General features: G+C 37.4%; 1 protein-coding gene across 2 annotated transcripts in view; it reads left to right on the top strand.

Annotated features, from left to right (window-relative positions):
• Positions 1-14788, top strand: part of LOC103139447 (tubby protein homolog) — a 44973-nt gene extending 30185 nt beyond the window's left edge. For both annotated transcript variants that reach the window (XM_007554070.2, XM_007554071.2), the window contains exons 3-12: positions 492-654; positions 2125-2259; positions 2799-2951; positions 5222-5343; positions 7956-8147; positions 8364-8476; positions 10458-10572; positions 10767-10865; positions 10981-11152; positions 13054-14788. In XM_007554070.2, coding sequence (XP_007554132.1) covers positions 492-654; positions 2125-2259; positions 2799-2951; positions 5222-5343; positions 7956-8147; positions 8364-8476; positions 10458-10572; positions 10767-10865; positions 10981-11152; positions 13054-13187 — 1398 coding nt within the window. In that variant the 3' untranslated portion in view covers positions 13188-14788. The remainder of the gene's footprint in view (positions 1-491; positions 655-2124; positions 2260-2798; positions 2952-5221; positions 5344-7955; positions 8148-8363; positions 8477-10457; positions 10573-10766; positions 10866-10980; positions 11153-13053) is intronic.
• The last annotated feature ends 1359 nt before the right edge of the window (positions 14789-16147 follow it).

Raw genomic sequence — 16147 nt, forward strand, 5'->3', positions numbered from 1 at the left:
ATATGTATACTCGTCTTATACATTTGTTCCAACTTGCATTTAAGCAACTAAAACAGCTCACCAGAAAACACTGTTAGCAGCACTAAATCCTCTTGCCTAGGAAGATCTTTCATGTGCCTCTCAAAAAGCTCTGACGCACAAAAGTATTTACTTAACAATACTGCTGAAGGTGTTTCTAAGACACATCAAGGTGCTTCCTCCAAGCTTTGTGTTTTTTTTTATGACAAAGATGCTTGAAAAGACTGACTCAGAATTTTAGATGTGCAGATAGCAGCTAAAAATAACTTCCACAAACTCCTCCTGCATTTTTTTTTTGCAGAAGGTTAGGGTGGTGTAACCTTTTGAAACCTTCTTTCTTTGCATGCCATGCCATACACCTTTATTTGTAAAGCTTTTGTTTTTCATTTGCATGTTGACATTCGTAAAATATGGGTTGTTTGCCTGAACTGTTCCTTCGTTGTCTGACTTCTGGTCTGTGTTCAAACCCTCAGCGAGCCCTCCTTGAACAGAAGCAGAAGAAGAAAAGGCAGGAGCCTCTAATGGTCCAGTCCAACGTGGACGGGAGGTCGCGCGCTCGTCGGACCAAACAGAGCGAAGAGCAGGCCCCGCTGGTCGAATCGTACCTCAGCAGCAACAGCAGCACCATCTACCATGGTGAGAAAGCCCAAAATGACAAAGAGTTCAGAAACTCTCCTGCTTAGAATTAAGCCAGATGTCAAAAAGAAAGATGTATGAATTAAGAAAGATGTAACCTTCTGACACGATTATAAATTCCAGTTTCATAGAGAGAATTAGAAAACAGAACAGAGCATAATCTTAGAGAATACGGATTGGTGTAAAACCGTTTGCTTTCATTACCATTCTGTGAAATAAAAATGTGGAAAACTTGAACAGCTAAATTAAAATGGAAGCACAGAGAGCACAAAACCAGTAGATTTGTGCTCTGGTTATTTTTAACACGATCTCACATCTTAAGTAGCTTGTTAGAACATTGGCTGGTTAACTGCAGCGTCAAACAGTTCTCACATCGTCTTCCATAATAATAACTGGCAAACCTCAGTACAGAGTCTATTAAGCAGCATTATATAGCTCTGAACAGAAATACGTTGCCTGGAAAATTTATTTTCTTATTTCCAAAAGATTTGCTTGTAGGATTAGAGAAATGATCTCCAAACGTGATAGCAGGATGCTTACGCGAACCTGGTTGAAATGTCATCAGTAGAAAAATGTTCCAGTCTCTGACCGCGAAATTTAGCATCATTAATGTGAAAGGAAACTTTGAAAGAGGCCGAGGATGTTGTATGCTGTGATCTTACACAACTGCTTTAACATGCCATGCCAGGAAAAGAAAAGTATTTACTAAAACTCTGTGAAGAAAGCAGAGCAAAGTCTGGAACAATCAGATGTTGTACTTGTCTAACAGCAGTGGAAAGTTTTCACTGACCAAAAGAAAAATGAAATCAGCACCACACAGGGAAATTGCCAAAATAAAAATCACAACATGTTAAAATAAAAAATCCATTACAGACTTAATCAAGATGTAAGAGTGCAGATTTTCTAATAATGAATCAATTTTAGAAAAGGAATGCAATCAAGAACGAAATTAAGCTCTCATCAAATTTTAGGTTATTTTTACAGCTGTAAAACATTCTCAGTGTGTTTTTGGCAATATGCAAAGTGCCCACAAAATGCTGTGCCAATGTAAAACAAAAACAATTATTTTTATTTTATGCACATTACAGCTTGTAATTTTATTCCTTTTTCATGGAGGTGTATACATTGACTTCAGAGAATATCCCTGAGCAGCAATTCCCAGTCCAAATGTTTAGTTTCTTTGACTTAGAGATATGAAATTCCTCATTTTTCACTGAGAGAGAGAAAAAGATATTTATCTGAGAAAATCTAATTATAACTTGTAAAAGTGCTGCTACAGAAGTAAATAGTTTTAAGCTTTGCTGTTATAGGAAAAACAAAACAAAAAAAAAGCATTATTTGTATAGAAATTATAGATTTGATTTACATCAAAATTTTAGACATGAACACATTTTTTTGTTTGTTTTTTTTGAAATACCACTTTCCTGAATCCTGCTCTCCATTCCTGTTCACCACCTGAATATTTTCCAGTGCAAGATCCTGAACGGGAGGAGGTGAAGGTGATTTCGGACGCTCAGCTGCCTCGCTCAGCCAAAAAGGGCAAAGCATCGGCCAGCTCCACTCCGCAGACCGGCAGTGAGAAGGAGAGGAAGGGCAAACATAAAGGTTCGTCCACCACAATTCAAATCAACAGACCATGAAATATATAACATTATGACTAATATTTACTTACTACAAGCAGTGTACAAGTAGTGTTGCTTCCACTCTAATTGTTATCCTTGGATCCTTGGATAACAATCACAGTTGAAGAGCTGAATGTTCAAACTACTCCTGGCAGCAAACATAATCTGTGTAGCTTTTCTCTTTTTTTTTTTTTGTCGGTGTCTAAGCTCTGCAGTGACATGTGACAGGAAGTCTCATTAGAGGCTGAAACATTATGCAGATCAGAGATCACGAGTTTGCAAATGTCAGCTGTAGATTTGATGTACATCCTAGATCACTTACCTGCAATTTCTTGTTGTTTCTATCTATCATGTGCAGCAGGCACTATACAACATTGACATGCTTCTGCAGATTTCCTGGTTGAACAGAAAATCTGTATTTCAGTCGCAAAGATGTTTTTGATATGTGAAGCAGAAATGAAATAGACATTACTGAGAAGCGTTTTTAACAAAGTTTGTTCTTGGTGAATGTCGACCTGGCAGCGATCAACAGCCCGGCTGCCCAGCAGGACGACAGTCAGATCCAGATCCTGACGGTGGGCCATTCTGCTGCAGAGGAAGGCGAGGCAGAGCCGGTCATGAGCTGCACGCAGTCACAGAGTAAGCAGGACCTCCGTGTCACCATGCTGAAGAAAGGTAAAACCTCTGTTGTTTGAAAAGTCTTTCATGACATCCACAGCGTTCTGGTTCACTGAAATACTGGACAGGTTATCATCCTCACCACACACTCTGAGTGACACTAAATCTCTCAACAGCAAGGAGCTTATTGAAATCCAGCAAAATGTAGATTATTCTAATTATTTGTCATTTTGTAATTCCTAGCACACTCAAATGACCACTGGAATTAAGCACCAGTCCCCCACATGACCCAGCAAGGATAAATTGGTTATAGACAATGGATTCAAATCTTTAAAAACAGTGACTGCTCAGGTGAAATTAAAGTGTGGCTCTTAGACATCATGTTGACTTATTCATTTTCTCCTTGGCTGAGCTCTAATATTAGTTGTAGCAATCAACAAAGACTCACATTTTTATATAAATAAAAAAAGACAGTTATAAAATCAATACATTTTTTAACATGAGGAACAAATATGCAGAGTTCCTGAAGTCTTATGTCTCTGTAATTGTCACGTGTCCAAATGAGCACCTGATAAAAACCCATCTTCAAATCCTAACAATACCAGCAGTGTTGTTAGGATTTGAAGGGAAGCCTAACATTTCTTTCAGCTAAACATACACCCTACACATAAAGTCGAAACAAATGGGAGCAATTACCAACTCAGGGTTTCCACTCTTGATGTGTGACGAACTGCATTAACTCGGCCTCAAACGTCTGTCTGATGGTAATTGCCGCTCTTCTTCTCTCTCATCTGTCAGTCACACTCCTCATCTCCACTCTCCAGCTCTCATTAGGGAAATGGTGCAGTAGCAAGTCAACCAAAACCAAATGTAATATTTTTATTTTTTATGTGGTAATTAGGTCACAGGAAAAAAAAATAAAAGTATTTTATAGGCACATTGGAGCAACTGGTAACAATGCCTTTTGGTAAATAACCCACTATCTCTTTTGATCTTCTTAGAAAACATAGATCTGAGTTTATCCTGCTTCTCTTTTTTTTTTTTTTTTTTTACAAAATTAAGCACATGCCCACATTAACTTGGATAGAAAAAGTGAAATAACGTTAACACTGGAAATAAAACACATTTTAAATTGGAGGTTATTTGTTGTTTACATTTAGACTTAGCTAACTGAGGTGTTGAGATACACCCACTGTTTTTTTACTAGTTTCTTTAATGTTGCAGACAATCCCCCCAAAAAAGACACAGTTGTTTTAAAACAATAAGTAGCTCTGCTCAGAATGCAGAACATTAAGCAATAACTCTGGCAATAGAATAACTCTAGATTAGTTATGTTACCAACAAATTGTTAATTTGCAAAAATCTTGACCCACGACCCGTCTTATTTAATATCAATATGCTCCCACAAAGACAGTTAGAAAGTCGGCCTTCTTTCACCTGAAGAACATTTCCAGGTGTTCTAGCAACACGTGGAGAAATTCATCCGTGTTTACTTTTAGATGGGTTGATTATTGCTGCAGTGTCTTCACAGGTCTGCCTAAAAAAAAGAAAAAAAAAATCAATTAGACCACTTCAACTGATCCACAACGATGCTGCTGGCGTTCTCACTAAAACTAGGAAGATAGAGCAGGTTACAGCTTTTCTAACGTCTTTACAATGGCTTTGTGTAGCTCAGAGAATAAACTTTAAAATACCGTTGTTAGTTTATAAGTCACTGCTTATCACCTCAATACATTAAAGATCTGCGATTGTTGTACCAACCTTCCAGACCGCTCAGGTCTTCTGGTTCTGGTTCTGCTCTGCATCCCCAGAACCAGAACCAAACATGGAGAAGCAGCATTCAGCTTCTATACGCCACAAAGCTGCAACAAACTCCCAGAGAACTGCAAAAGAGCTGAAACACTGACTTCCTTTAAATCTCAACTAAATCCCATCTGTCTATTGTTGCTATTGAACTATAAGAAATGAAACGTTGACCAACATATTTGATGTGTTTTGTTGATTTTGATGATGTCGCTCATAAAAATATAATGTTTGTTACAGGTTTTCTCAATTGTTGACTCCAGTATATGATGTCTTTTGTGACTTTTTATATTGAGTTTTTAATGATGTAAAAAAGCACTCTGAACTGTCTTGTTTATATAAATAAACTTGATTGATTGATTGATTACCACATTTAAATTAAAACGGATACAATATTTTTTAATGTTGTTTAGATGCTTTCAATTTTAAATCTTCTCCACAGCAATAAATCTAGAGTGTGCAATCCTGCAGGTGGTTTTTTTCTTTCATTTTTCATTTTTTTCTCTTCTGTTTGTGTTCCAAAGGTATTTCCAGCAGTATGAATTTTGATGAAGAAGAGGACGATGACGATGAAATTAGCTCAAGCTCGTCACAGCTCAACAGCAACACAAGACCAGGCTCTGCCACCAGCAAAAAGTCATGCAAGGTAAGATGAATTTCCCTCTTCACATCTTCCCTGTATTCTGCTTGCCTGTCGACTCTGGCCCATTCGCCATAGACCTGTGAATAATGAGCAGAGAGGGAATGCGAGTTCATTATGTTGCTCAGTTTCACTCCTAGCAATTTTATGCTTGAAGTTCAAGAAATTGAAAATGAAAGTTTAATATAATTAAAGTCATTTGCAATTTCCGGAGCCATCATTTGTGTTTATTTGCTGTACTGATGTTTTCTCAAATCAACTGGCAAGATCTTTCAGCTACTAATAATCCCATAATTGTGTGACTCCAGGAAATAAAGTAGTCTATAGGTACAGGAAACACACTTGAAATACTGAGCCCTTCAAAGAATACCCCTTTGAGATTACTGTGATCTGGGAGCATACTCCTGAAAACAGCTCTCCCCAGCACAGTTCCCATCAACACTCCCTGTGTTTCATAACCTTAAATTGGCAAGCTGTTCAGCGACTAGACCATGGGAGTCCAGCTGTAGTAGTCAGCAGCCTGTATCCTGCCCGTTTTAGATTTTCAGTGATTCAAGAAATACAGTAATGATTCCCTGCAGAACCTAAAGACACAATAAGAAGGTAAAATAAGCCATTAATCCAACTGTGTTGGAGCATGGACACATCTAAAAGATGCAGGACTGCACAGAGAAACCTCAAGAGCAAATTGATAGTAGAGACTTAAAATGGTTAACACACACCGTGCATGTTGTAATTATGAAAGTAGTTGTAAAGGGAGATCTGGCATGCCCTTTGTGTATGTATGAAGAAGGAATGTCATCTCAAATTTATGACTTATTTCTCTAAAACAAACAAAAAAAATGGATTGCTGCCTTTTTGTAAAAAAAAAAAAAAATGCCACAAAAAATAGTTTTGGATTTACAAAGAGCAGAGCTGTTTCAGTTCTACAGAAAACGGAGGAACAATATTTACAATATTTACAATATTTACAAAGACATGTCACAAAGGTGGAATCAATCCCTTATTCAACCGAAACCCATCTGCAACAAATTGTGAAAATTTCGCTTAACTACAGTCTCCACTTTCGGAGGTTAATAAATAGGAGTCAAACAAACACACTCTGAAGAAGATCTGTCCCTACTGTGCTAATTAAGTAAGGAGCACTGAGGATCTCTGTCCCACTTACCTGTTGTCCTGAGACTAAGAGAACAGAGAGGTGTCAGGTGAGCACCCAGTAATGGAAACCAAATGTAAGAAAAAGCAGATCATTTCTTTAATTCTTATGTTAAATTAGGACAATGACATCACTTACAACTGTTTATTTATTTATTTATTTATTTATTTATTTATTTATTTATTTATTTATTTATTTATTCTCATGTAGTGGTGACTAGTGTGAACATGTAACTAGTGCAATATTTTTCTAAAGGACAGGTGTAATAATTTTATAAACTGCTAAACTTTTACACCACCATTTTTTATGGTCGCATCACACTGTAGCAGGAAAACGTTTTCTGCATCTCTTTCATCATTACCCTGCATCTCTTCAGCTTCTTGCTGAACGGAGGTCGTCTACATGCTGACATATAAACAAGAGCAAATTGCTCCCATCTGCTGGACCTGTGGAGCATGTGTTTAGTGCAACCTGCAAAATACCAGGAGGAAATCAGTTGCAAAAAAAATAAATAGAGATTAAGTCGCTTCAGAAATGTTTGACTCAAAACATTTGTTATTTGGATAAAAAAAATTGTCAAGATCAGTTAAAATGCAATGCAGATTTGAGATCGTATAATTTAATTGTATTTACCTTGTAATATATAATTTAATTCAGTATCATTAGTCTTCCTTATCATGTAAATATAGAAGACAATTACTGTAGTAAAATTCTTAAAGAGTCTGTCAGTCAATCAAAGTAAAACTGAAATTTAAGAAAAAAAATGAACAGGTATAGGTAAACAATTAAATTATTTTCACTTAAATGGGCAACTAAAATGCAACTTACATTAAAAGAGAAGAAGATGACACGACGTGAGTAAAAGTGATTGATAATCCATCCATCCATCCATCCATCCATCCATCCATCCATCCATCCATCCATCCATCCATCCATCCATCCATCCAACCATCCATCCTTCCATCCATCCATCCATTGTCTGTACACCCTTGTGCCTAATGGGGTCAGGAGGTTTTGCTGGTGCCCATCTCCAGCGAACGTTCAGGTGAGAGGCGGGTTCACCCTGGACAGGTCGCCAGTCTGTCGCAGAGCATCGATAATATTTATCTAAAATCATGTAGTCAGATAATCTGTGAGCGCTACAGGCCCGAAGGATATTTACTACCATTGGAACAATAAATTGCATGTTTCATCATTCGTAAATGAAAATGATTCATGTCTGGACACCGTGTTTACAGCTTTGACTTTCCGTATTTTCTCTCTGCTAGACTAATCTCCATCTTCAGTCAACTCAATCTTCTTTCCTTCACTGGAGCTCTATTTTAGGCACAGTGTGCTCATTTTCTGTCCCTGTGGACAGTTTGATCTTCAGACTCATTTAGCCTGTTTTAACAAAACTCCCTAATGACATATCTCCCACCCGACCACCATTTCACCCTCAGTGGGCTGCTGTCTTCCGTAGGAGGTGGCCTCAGCACCCACTCCGCCAACAAATGAACCTGCCATCGATGTCGAGGATCTGGAGGAGTTTTCTCTGCGACCCGCACCACAGGGTGTCAGAGTAAAATGCAGAATCACCAGGGACAAGAAAGGCATGGACAGGGGAATGTATCCTACCTACTATCTTCACCTGGAGAGGGAGGATGGCAAGAAGGTGAGAAGGCTTTGAGACGAGCATTTCACAGAGGATTGTGTCAGGTTTTTTTTTGTTTTTTTTTTTCTGAAAAGTGTAGTAAATGTCTATTTCACAACATTCATGTAATTCTACTTACTGGATTTAAATGATACATTGATGCAACTGTATTTCTTTTTTTTTTACAAGTTTTTTCTTTTTTTTTTCTTCTTTGGTTTCTGGCTCCATTTTCCTCAGGTATTCCTGTTAGCTGGAAGGAAAAGAAAAAAGAGTAAAACTTCCAATTACCTCATCTCCATAGATCCCACTGATCTGTCTCGTGGTGGGGAGAGCTTCATTGGAAAACTGAGGTGAATCCTTTGAAAAAACATGTTGCACTGCAAAAGGGGATGTTTTTGCAGCATCACACAAAATTACCGACACACTGACTCTAAATTAAGTGACAGCACTCCAGCCTGCATTTAATGGTGGAATTTTTAAAACCGGGGTTTCTGTGCGGTGTTGGAAAAACTGGGAAAGTATGGAATTTGTGTTCTATCTTTCCGCATTTGAAGTATGGATAACAAGAAAATAGAATTTGAAAGGGTATTTTTATTTTCAGACTTTATTTCCTGCTGCACTGTCAACATATTTTAAAAAATAAAATATTGTATTTATATCTGTCCATTCATCTGTTTGACTTTCCAGCAGTCATACAAACAATTCCTCCAACCATTCATCCCTTCATTAATCTTTTTATTCATCCATCTGGTCATCCATTCTTCTGTTTGTCATTCATTTGTGTGCCTTCCTTACAGGATTTTTCTTTTTTGTTGCAGTTTCCATATTTATAGACTGGGAATGCGTGAAGTTTGAGTCTGAAACAGTAGGGAATGTTGAACACTGGAAAACTAATGTCTGGTTGATTTCAGATTTCTTAGTGCTGATATAAATGAGCTTTTGATCGTGGCAATTGAACGTAGCATTTTTTTAAGAACCCTTCATTAGTGGAGATTAATGTGGCTCATTCATTTGGTTTTTATCAAAGAAGCTTCATAACTCTGAAAAATGTGACTGATTGCAAGTCATTGTTCTTTGTTAAAATGTTCAATGATCTGTTGATTAAAAATAATTATTGCAGCATTGGATTGATGAGGCCTTGTACTGTGAACCTCAGAGAGAACATCAATCCAGCAACTCCATGGGAACTCAATCACAGCTTTACGCATTTTCATCTTCAGAGGCGGCCTGACCGCTGCTCAAACCTCTAGACTAGAGCTACAATCCTTCTTAAAAAATGACAGAGATCTATACTTTTATGAACTGTTACATCTAATTTCTCAGGGAGTTCTTGTGAGGACTGGCCTAAGTGAGGTGTGCCTTCTAAAAGAGACATAGACTCAGCTTTTGGAGCTGTGGATATCAATGCAAATTTTTAGCCTTTGACTGTAACGCTTCAGAAATGTTATTTAGTTCAGGTTTTGCGTGGGCATTCAGATCAGAGTCCAGTAAAATACATTGAAGTTTGTTGGAATATTACAACAAACCTGTAATGTTCTAACTACAAGTTACTACATGTGAGAACGCTTAAAGTGAAATTAGAAATGAACACTTTTCCAAGGCTCTCTAAGCTGATGTTAATGTTAACATGAGGGCACCTTTTCACATATTTACAGCTTTTGTAATGATCCTACAGAGGATTTTTAGCTTTGAATAAATACATACACCAATATACTCTAGCCCTTTCATGCATAGTGGTCACTACAGTGGACAGCTATATAAAAGCCATTTTATTGTGTTTCTTGCAGATTTTTATGTTATAAATGCACACAGAACTCTGAAGTGGACACTAGTGCATCATAAAATACACTATCAACTACGTCTGCAGAATTGCAGAATTACAGTTAAATCCAACATGGCTGACAGACGGAAAGCATGCCGACCAACCCAGTCCCTCCTTCTATTTATTTATTTTTTTACCCTTGCAGATAAAAAATGATATTGTGACATCAAGTAATCCCTAGAGATCAATACTACTGATATATTTTCCAAATAACAACTTTGTATTGGGATAAAAATACAACTGATCACCTAGGAAAAAAAAAATCTAGAAAAAGAATTTGTTTGTACAGTTATTTTCCCCACCTTTTTATGCCTTAAGAAAAACCAAAAAAAAATTAGGAAAAAATCCTGGCATAAAGAATCATAAGTCATGCATGAAAGGGCTAGTTCCATACAGCCGCTAGGAAATGCCACCTCAATTTCCACCTGAATTGCGCTTTATACGTTAGTTCACATCAATCACACACCAAATCTTGAATTAGACTTGAATGCATAGTGCTGTTTTTGCAGGTCAAACCTCATGGGAACCAAGTTTACTGTTTATGACAATGGTCTGAACCCCATGAAGAGCACCACCAGCCTCGAAGCCAGCAATCTTCGCCAAGAACTAGCTGCCATTTGCTATGTGAGTATAAATATCCTGAGAATGAAATGCACTGGTTACCCGATTTGCAATTATACAACATTTAATATTCTGCAGAAAAAGAGGGATGTGAGATTGCAGTAATAAAATTATAAACTAAAACTATAAACATGGCACATTTTTCTTTAAGCATGCTTCTGCTGTATCTTGACCAGTTCATCATCTATTCAATACAGGAAACCAATGTTTTAGGATTCAAAGGGCCTCGCAAAATGAGCGTCATCATTCCAGGAATGAACATGGACCATGAGAGGGTGTCTATCCGGCCACGTAACGTAGGTCTCGCTGCCGCATATGTGCTAACCTATCCAACTCCCTGCAATAGTTTTATAATTGATCATAAAACTGACATGGCTGTTGCTGAAGGTGTTTGTTTGCTGTTCATTTCAGGAGCATGAGTCACTGTTGGCCAGGTGGCAGAACAAGAACACAGAGAGTGTGATTGAGCTTCACAACAAAACACCTGTGTGGAACGACGACACTCAGTCCTACGTTCTCAACTTCCACGGCAGAGTCACGCAGGCTTCTGTTAAAAACTTTCAAATCATTCATGACAATGACCGTAAGAGCCAAATGTCTAGACATCACTTTACATTTGGGGGATGATGCATATTCTCAGTAATGCATTGACAGCATAATGTTCAGAGTCTGGTTTTCTTTTCATTGGCTCACTTTACAGAGCGGGTATTACCACAGGGCAAATCATTTTAATTGAGTAAATTTAGCAACGAGGGCAATAAATGTAGCAAATTGAAAAGATGTTGTGACGTCAGCAAAGCTATTCCTGCAAAAAACATCAATGTTGAACAGATAAAGAAATAGACATTAACAGAGCATTTTATTACTGTGAAAGGTCTTATGAGTTAGTTATTCAGGGCTTTTGTGAGACAGCCGAGGAGAACAACGTGTAGGTAACAACAAAATAAAATAAAAAATAAATGAGCAAAATAACTTTCTGGTCAAATACTGTCATGAGAAAAATGAAGCACAGCATCACTTCTTTCATCAGATTCAAGAGGGAAAGAAGCAGCCTAATGCTGCTAATTACACGCACATGATTAATGAATCATCAGCGAAAGTGACCAACCCTGTAAAAGGCTGTTTATACCTTTGAAAGAATTAGGGGTTATTAACTAAGTGACCTTTAGCAAGGACATTGTAACCGCTTTTCAATCTGTAAAAACAGTTGTGGTTATTCTAAAATTAGTGAGCCTGATCAATCTGCTGTGATAAAGATAATTCACAAGTAACCTCAGGAAGCACAATTCTCTAAAACTCCTCGTCCTTACACATCTCAAACTTGACAGCCATTAGTTTGTTTCTTAACTTTTGCATCTTGCCAGCGGAAGCCCTTTTCTCTCTGAAAAGCATATGGCAGCACAGCTTAGGTTTGCATTTAAGACATTTTTTTCACAGTTCAAACCACAATGTTTGGCTAAAATCAAATGCAGTTTAAGCACAAAAGTTTTGTGAAAACTGCTGAGCGTGGTGGAAGAGGGGTCATGATCCCCACTGTATGGGAAAGTTTTTTGTTTTTTTACATTCAGATGGGAATCAGTCTATCTGTTGGCTAAACCTTGGACCAAACTGGGTCACCAACAGGACAGTGGTCCAAAACACGGTCAATATACAGAGCAATAGTAAATTAGACCAGAGGAAAATAATCCAAGGTGCTACAATAGTCCACTCAAGGTCATGACCTCAGATAAAATTAAAATGAAATTATTTGGAGTGACATCAGAGCTGCAATTTACAAGCATCATGTGTTGCAAACAATCTGAGAAACTGATCCAGAAATACAAATGGCAAGTGTTTACAACTAAGAGCTAGTTTATCAAGCTGTTTGGGAATTGGGTATACCTAATCTTTTTACCCAAATTATAAGTTTAGATTTTTTTGAAAGATGCGTTCATGGATAGAATGCACATAAAGGTCATACTGAGTGGCAACGTAACTTCAACAATGTGATGCATGCAGTTGCAGGAGCAACAGTCAATCAAGCAGAAGGGAAAGATCACTAGACACAAAGGGTAATGTTTAGAAAAAAAATAAATAAAGCATAGCACTTTGCAGAGCTTGATAGCAATTGGATATGCACATGGCTGGTTGTCTTGCTTTGCCGTTGTCTGCCACATGGAGCTCAATCTTTCCAACATAGTGTGAGATGACACAAGATGTGTGGGCGTCTTTATTTACCCACTGGTTCCAACATGGGGCCTCTGGGACATCTGCATACCATATGCCACGTAACTGAACAACACAATCACTCAACCTCATGCAAGCCCAACATTCATCCCTTGATAAACCCAAGTATTGGTAACCGTGTCGACTGATTCTTCAAAGCATCCTCTGTCTCCTCACTTTCACTCACTGTTGTTACTGACAATTTGAAACTCCTAGGACATACAATTTCATTTTTTTGTGTCAGTGTCGATTGAGTAAAATGTACGTTTTCTTTTGCAGCTGACTACATTGTGATGCAGTTCGGCCGTGTGGCGGAGGACGTCTTCACAATGGACTATAACTACCCAATGTGTGCGCTGCAAGCCTTTGCCATTGCCCTCTCCAGCTTTGACAGTAAACTTGCCTGTGAATAAACTCAAATCTGAGGTTCAAAGAAGAGCTGATCTGTCTGTCCTTAAGGGCTGCTTGTGTATCCCTCGGGTTGGTTTGACATCTTTAAATCACCCAATGCCCTGGAACTCCTGCATACTGCGAAATACATTGCGGGCTTCAAGTCCTCGGTGTCTATGTGTGCCTGCGGTCGAAAAGGGGTAAATGGTTATGATCTGTGGAAGAAAACAAGCACAAAAAGTAATCCACTGGTAAAATCAAAGGAATTGGTCTTGACTTATATTGTAATTTTGTATACTGCAACTGCATTATAAAAACCTGCACTGTTTCTTTACGTAGTAGCTTTAGAAGTTTAACATTTCCTTACTTGTACATTTTAACTAACAGGCACACAAAGAGTGTGTTTGAGCAACTCCGTATATTTTCTTTCTGTAGTCTACAGCACAGTCTCACACGTCCTTGTTGTGCATGAATTCAAAGATAACATGCTGATCAGAGTATTTTGTTATTTCCATATTTCATCGCATGGTCATTTTATTTTCTGCAGTCATTTGTAACAACTTCATCAGTATTGGCTGTTTTGGTGCCAATACAAAAAAAAAAAAAAAATCACTTACTTCCAAAAGAATCAATTAGAGACCCCAACTTGAAAAGGGTAAAGGTATGTTACACAGTGCTGTCTACCACTTATTGTGTCACACTGTTCAATGTGAATGTACAGGATGATGGTGCACTTTACTTTGAATTACGTGATAGAAAGATATATTGCTGTACATACTTTATTGTGCCTTTGAAGATGAACTCCAGTTTTAAAGTTTGGCCACAAAATGACTTGAACTTGAATTAATCTTTGTGTTTCTTGCCATCCTCGCGTTCACCGAAGGTATTTCTCTAAACTTCAGTTTACCTCAGATATATGTTCAGAATGGATGAACACCATTTGGCTACAGAAGATTCAAGATAGTTCATTCCAAAGTTTCAGTCCGTCTGTAGGTAAATTATAATTAGCTTCAGAACTTCACTCTGCTAATTTCCTTCAAAATTCATTAACACAGCATGACCTACTGCCAACAAACAAAGAGAGTGAATCCACCTTTTGTTTGAACTCATATCTTTCTCTTGACATTTTCATGAACTTTATGCTCCATTAAAGAGTTTAATACATTCCTCATCTAACTGGCAGTAAATCAATACATCACACACTGCTCACATTTTTACTTGAAATATTTGTCCTCCTGCTTCTTCTAGGGCAGAGTCTCTTTTTGTCACATGTAAAGTAGTAGATTTTCTATTTTACAACCATTGAAAAAAATATATGCTGAACGACAGCAAAGAACAATCGCTGATACCGCTATTGTTACTGTGGGTTCTGAGAAGATCTTTAACAAATGTGCTATTCTTGTATTCAGTTGTGTTCTATTTGAAATTTCTATTTCCAAATGGTTGATACTCTTGCTGTATAGTCTGCTTTTCTCACATGTGTCCAGGACCCAGAGGTTCTGTCATTTTCCGGTTTCAGTGCTCTCGTCATTATGTACAGTAAATGGTGTACAATTTTACTCTGATGGTATAAACAAAGTCCTTTGATCATGAGAAAAATAAACTTACAATCTGTCAAATGAAATATCCTGGATGTCTTCATACCAGTAAAATATCACAAAAATCTGTCATATCCCTGTCATATCCCAGCTACTATCTTTTTTTTTTGTTGGTAAAAACCAGAGCATTCGCACTATGTCACAGATTGTAGAAATGTCTGAGACAACAATGTTTGACTTAAATGACTTAAACCAAGCATATAAAATCACATAGTCACTGTTGTACAACCAACCTCTCATTTGTACCACTTTCTTGGTGTTTATATTTCTATTTGTATTTTAGAGTCATCAGAGGGACAAAAACATAAAAGCTGCTAAAGAACCTAATTTTGTTCTTTTGTTCTGGTCCTTGACTGTTCACCCAAATGTGGCTGCAACAAGGAAAGATGTTTGAATTTGTATTAATTTAAACTTGACATATAAAGGGAATTATAAATAAAATTGGTTATTAGTATAATAATAATAATAATAATAATAATAATAATAAATTATTATTATTTTTTTATTATTATTCCATCTCTCTGTACAGTTATCAAAATAGCAAGGCTTAGTGCAAAAGCAGAGATGTTCAACTTGTAAAAGGTTATAAAAAGTATAGGTAACTGTACCTAATTGCAAGATTTTTACATTGCAATCTTATTTCATGTCTATGAAGTCTGAAACATCCCCCTGTGTTGATGCAACATGATCAGTAAAAATAACATTGGAACTAAAACAACAGCTAGCTGAAATCATCTGTGAAGACAGAAACATTTTTGTGACAATGTAATTAAAATGCCCAGCTGTAGTTGAAGACTGTTGCTATTACTGTTAATGACCAACTAGAAACGGAAAACCAACCACAATATGTGTGCGTAGAAATAAAGAGGCGTGTTGCTGCAGGTTAGAGTAGTAGCAGCTTCTTTTTTTTTTGAAACCACATCCACCTTATTCCTCGGAAGCTTACTGCGGAAACGATTATGGGTCTTACTTCCGGCGTCCACCGGAAGTAGTATTTCATTGTAATTTGTAGGGTTTTGCTAATTCATAATAGAAGTTACATCTCTCTTTTCGGTTATTGTACAGTATTTTGTAAAACTTATTTACGGACATGCCTTTCTGCTATCAGAGAGCTGCTCAAGGGAACGACAGGAACACAGCGATAAGTTTTGTAACGGAATGACAGTGAATTAGCAGCGCTGCTAACTGCTTGTTTGTCTGAAGAGCTGACGGTAATAAAGAAGAGAAAAGCAGCGAACAAACAGTGCAAACAGTTTATTATCCAGCTGTTAACACTAGAACACTTTGGTTTGCTGACTTCTTACAAATGTAAAACAAAGGACACAAGTTCTTCAGCTCCAAATTTGGAGTCAATTCCTGAGTGGACTATAAGTGAATTGACTCAG

The sequence above is a fragment of the Poecilia formosa genome, unplaced genomic scaffold (genome assembly GCF_000485575.1).
Source record: "Poecilia formosa unplaced genomic scaffold, Poecilia_formosa-5.1.2 Scaffold61, whole genome shotgun sequence".
NCBI lineage: Eukaryota > Metazoa > Chordata > Actinopteri > Cyprinodontiformes > Poeciliidae > Poecilia > Poecilia formosa.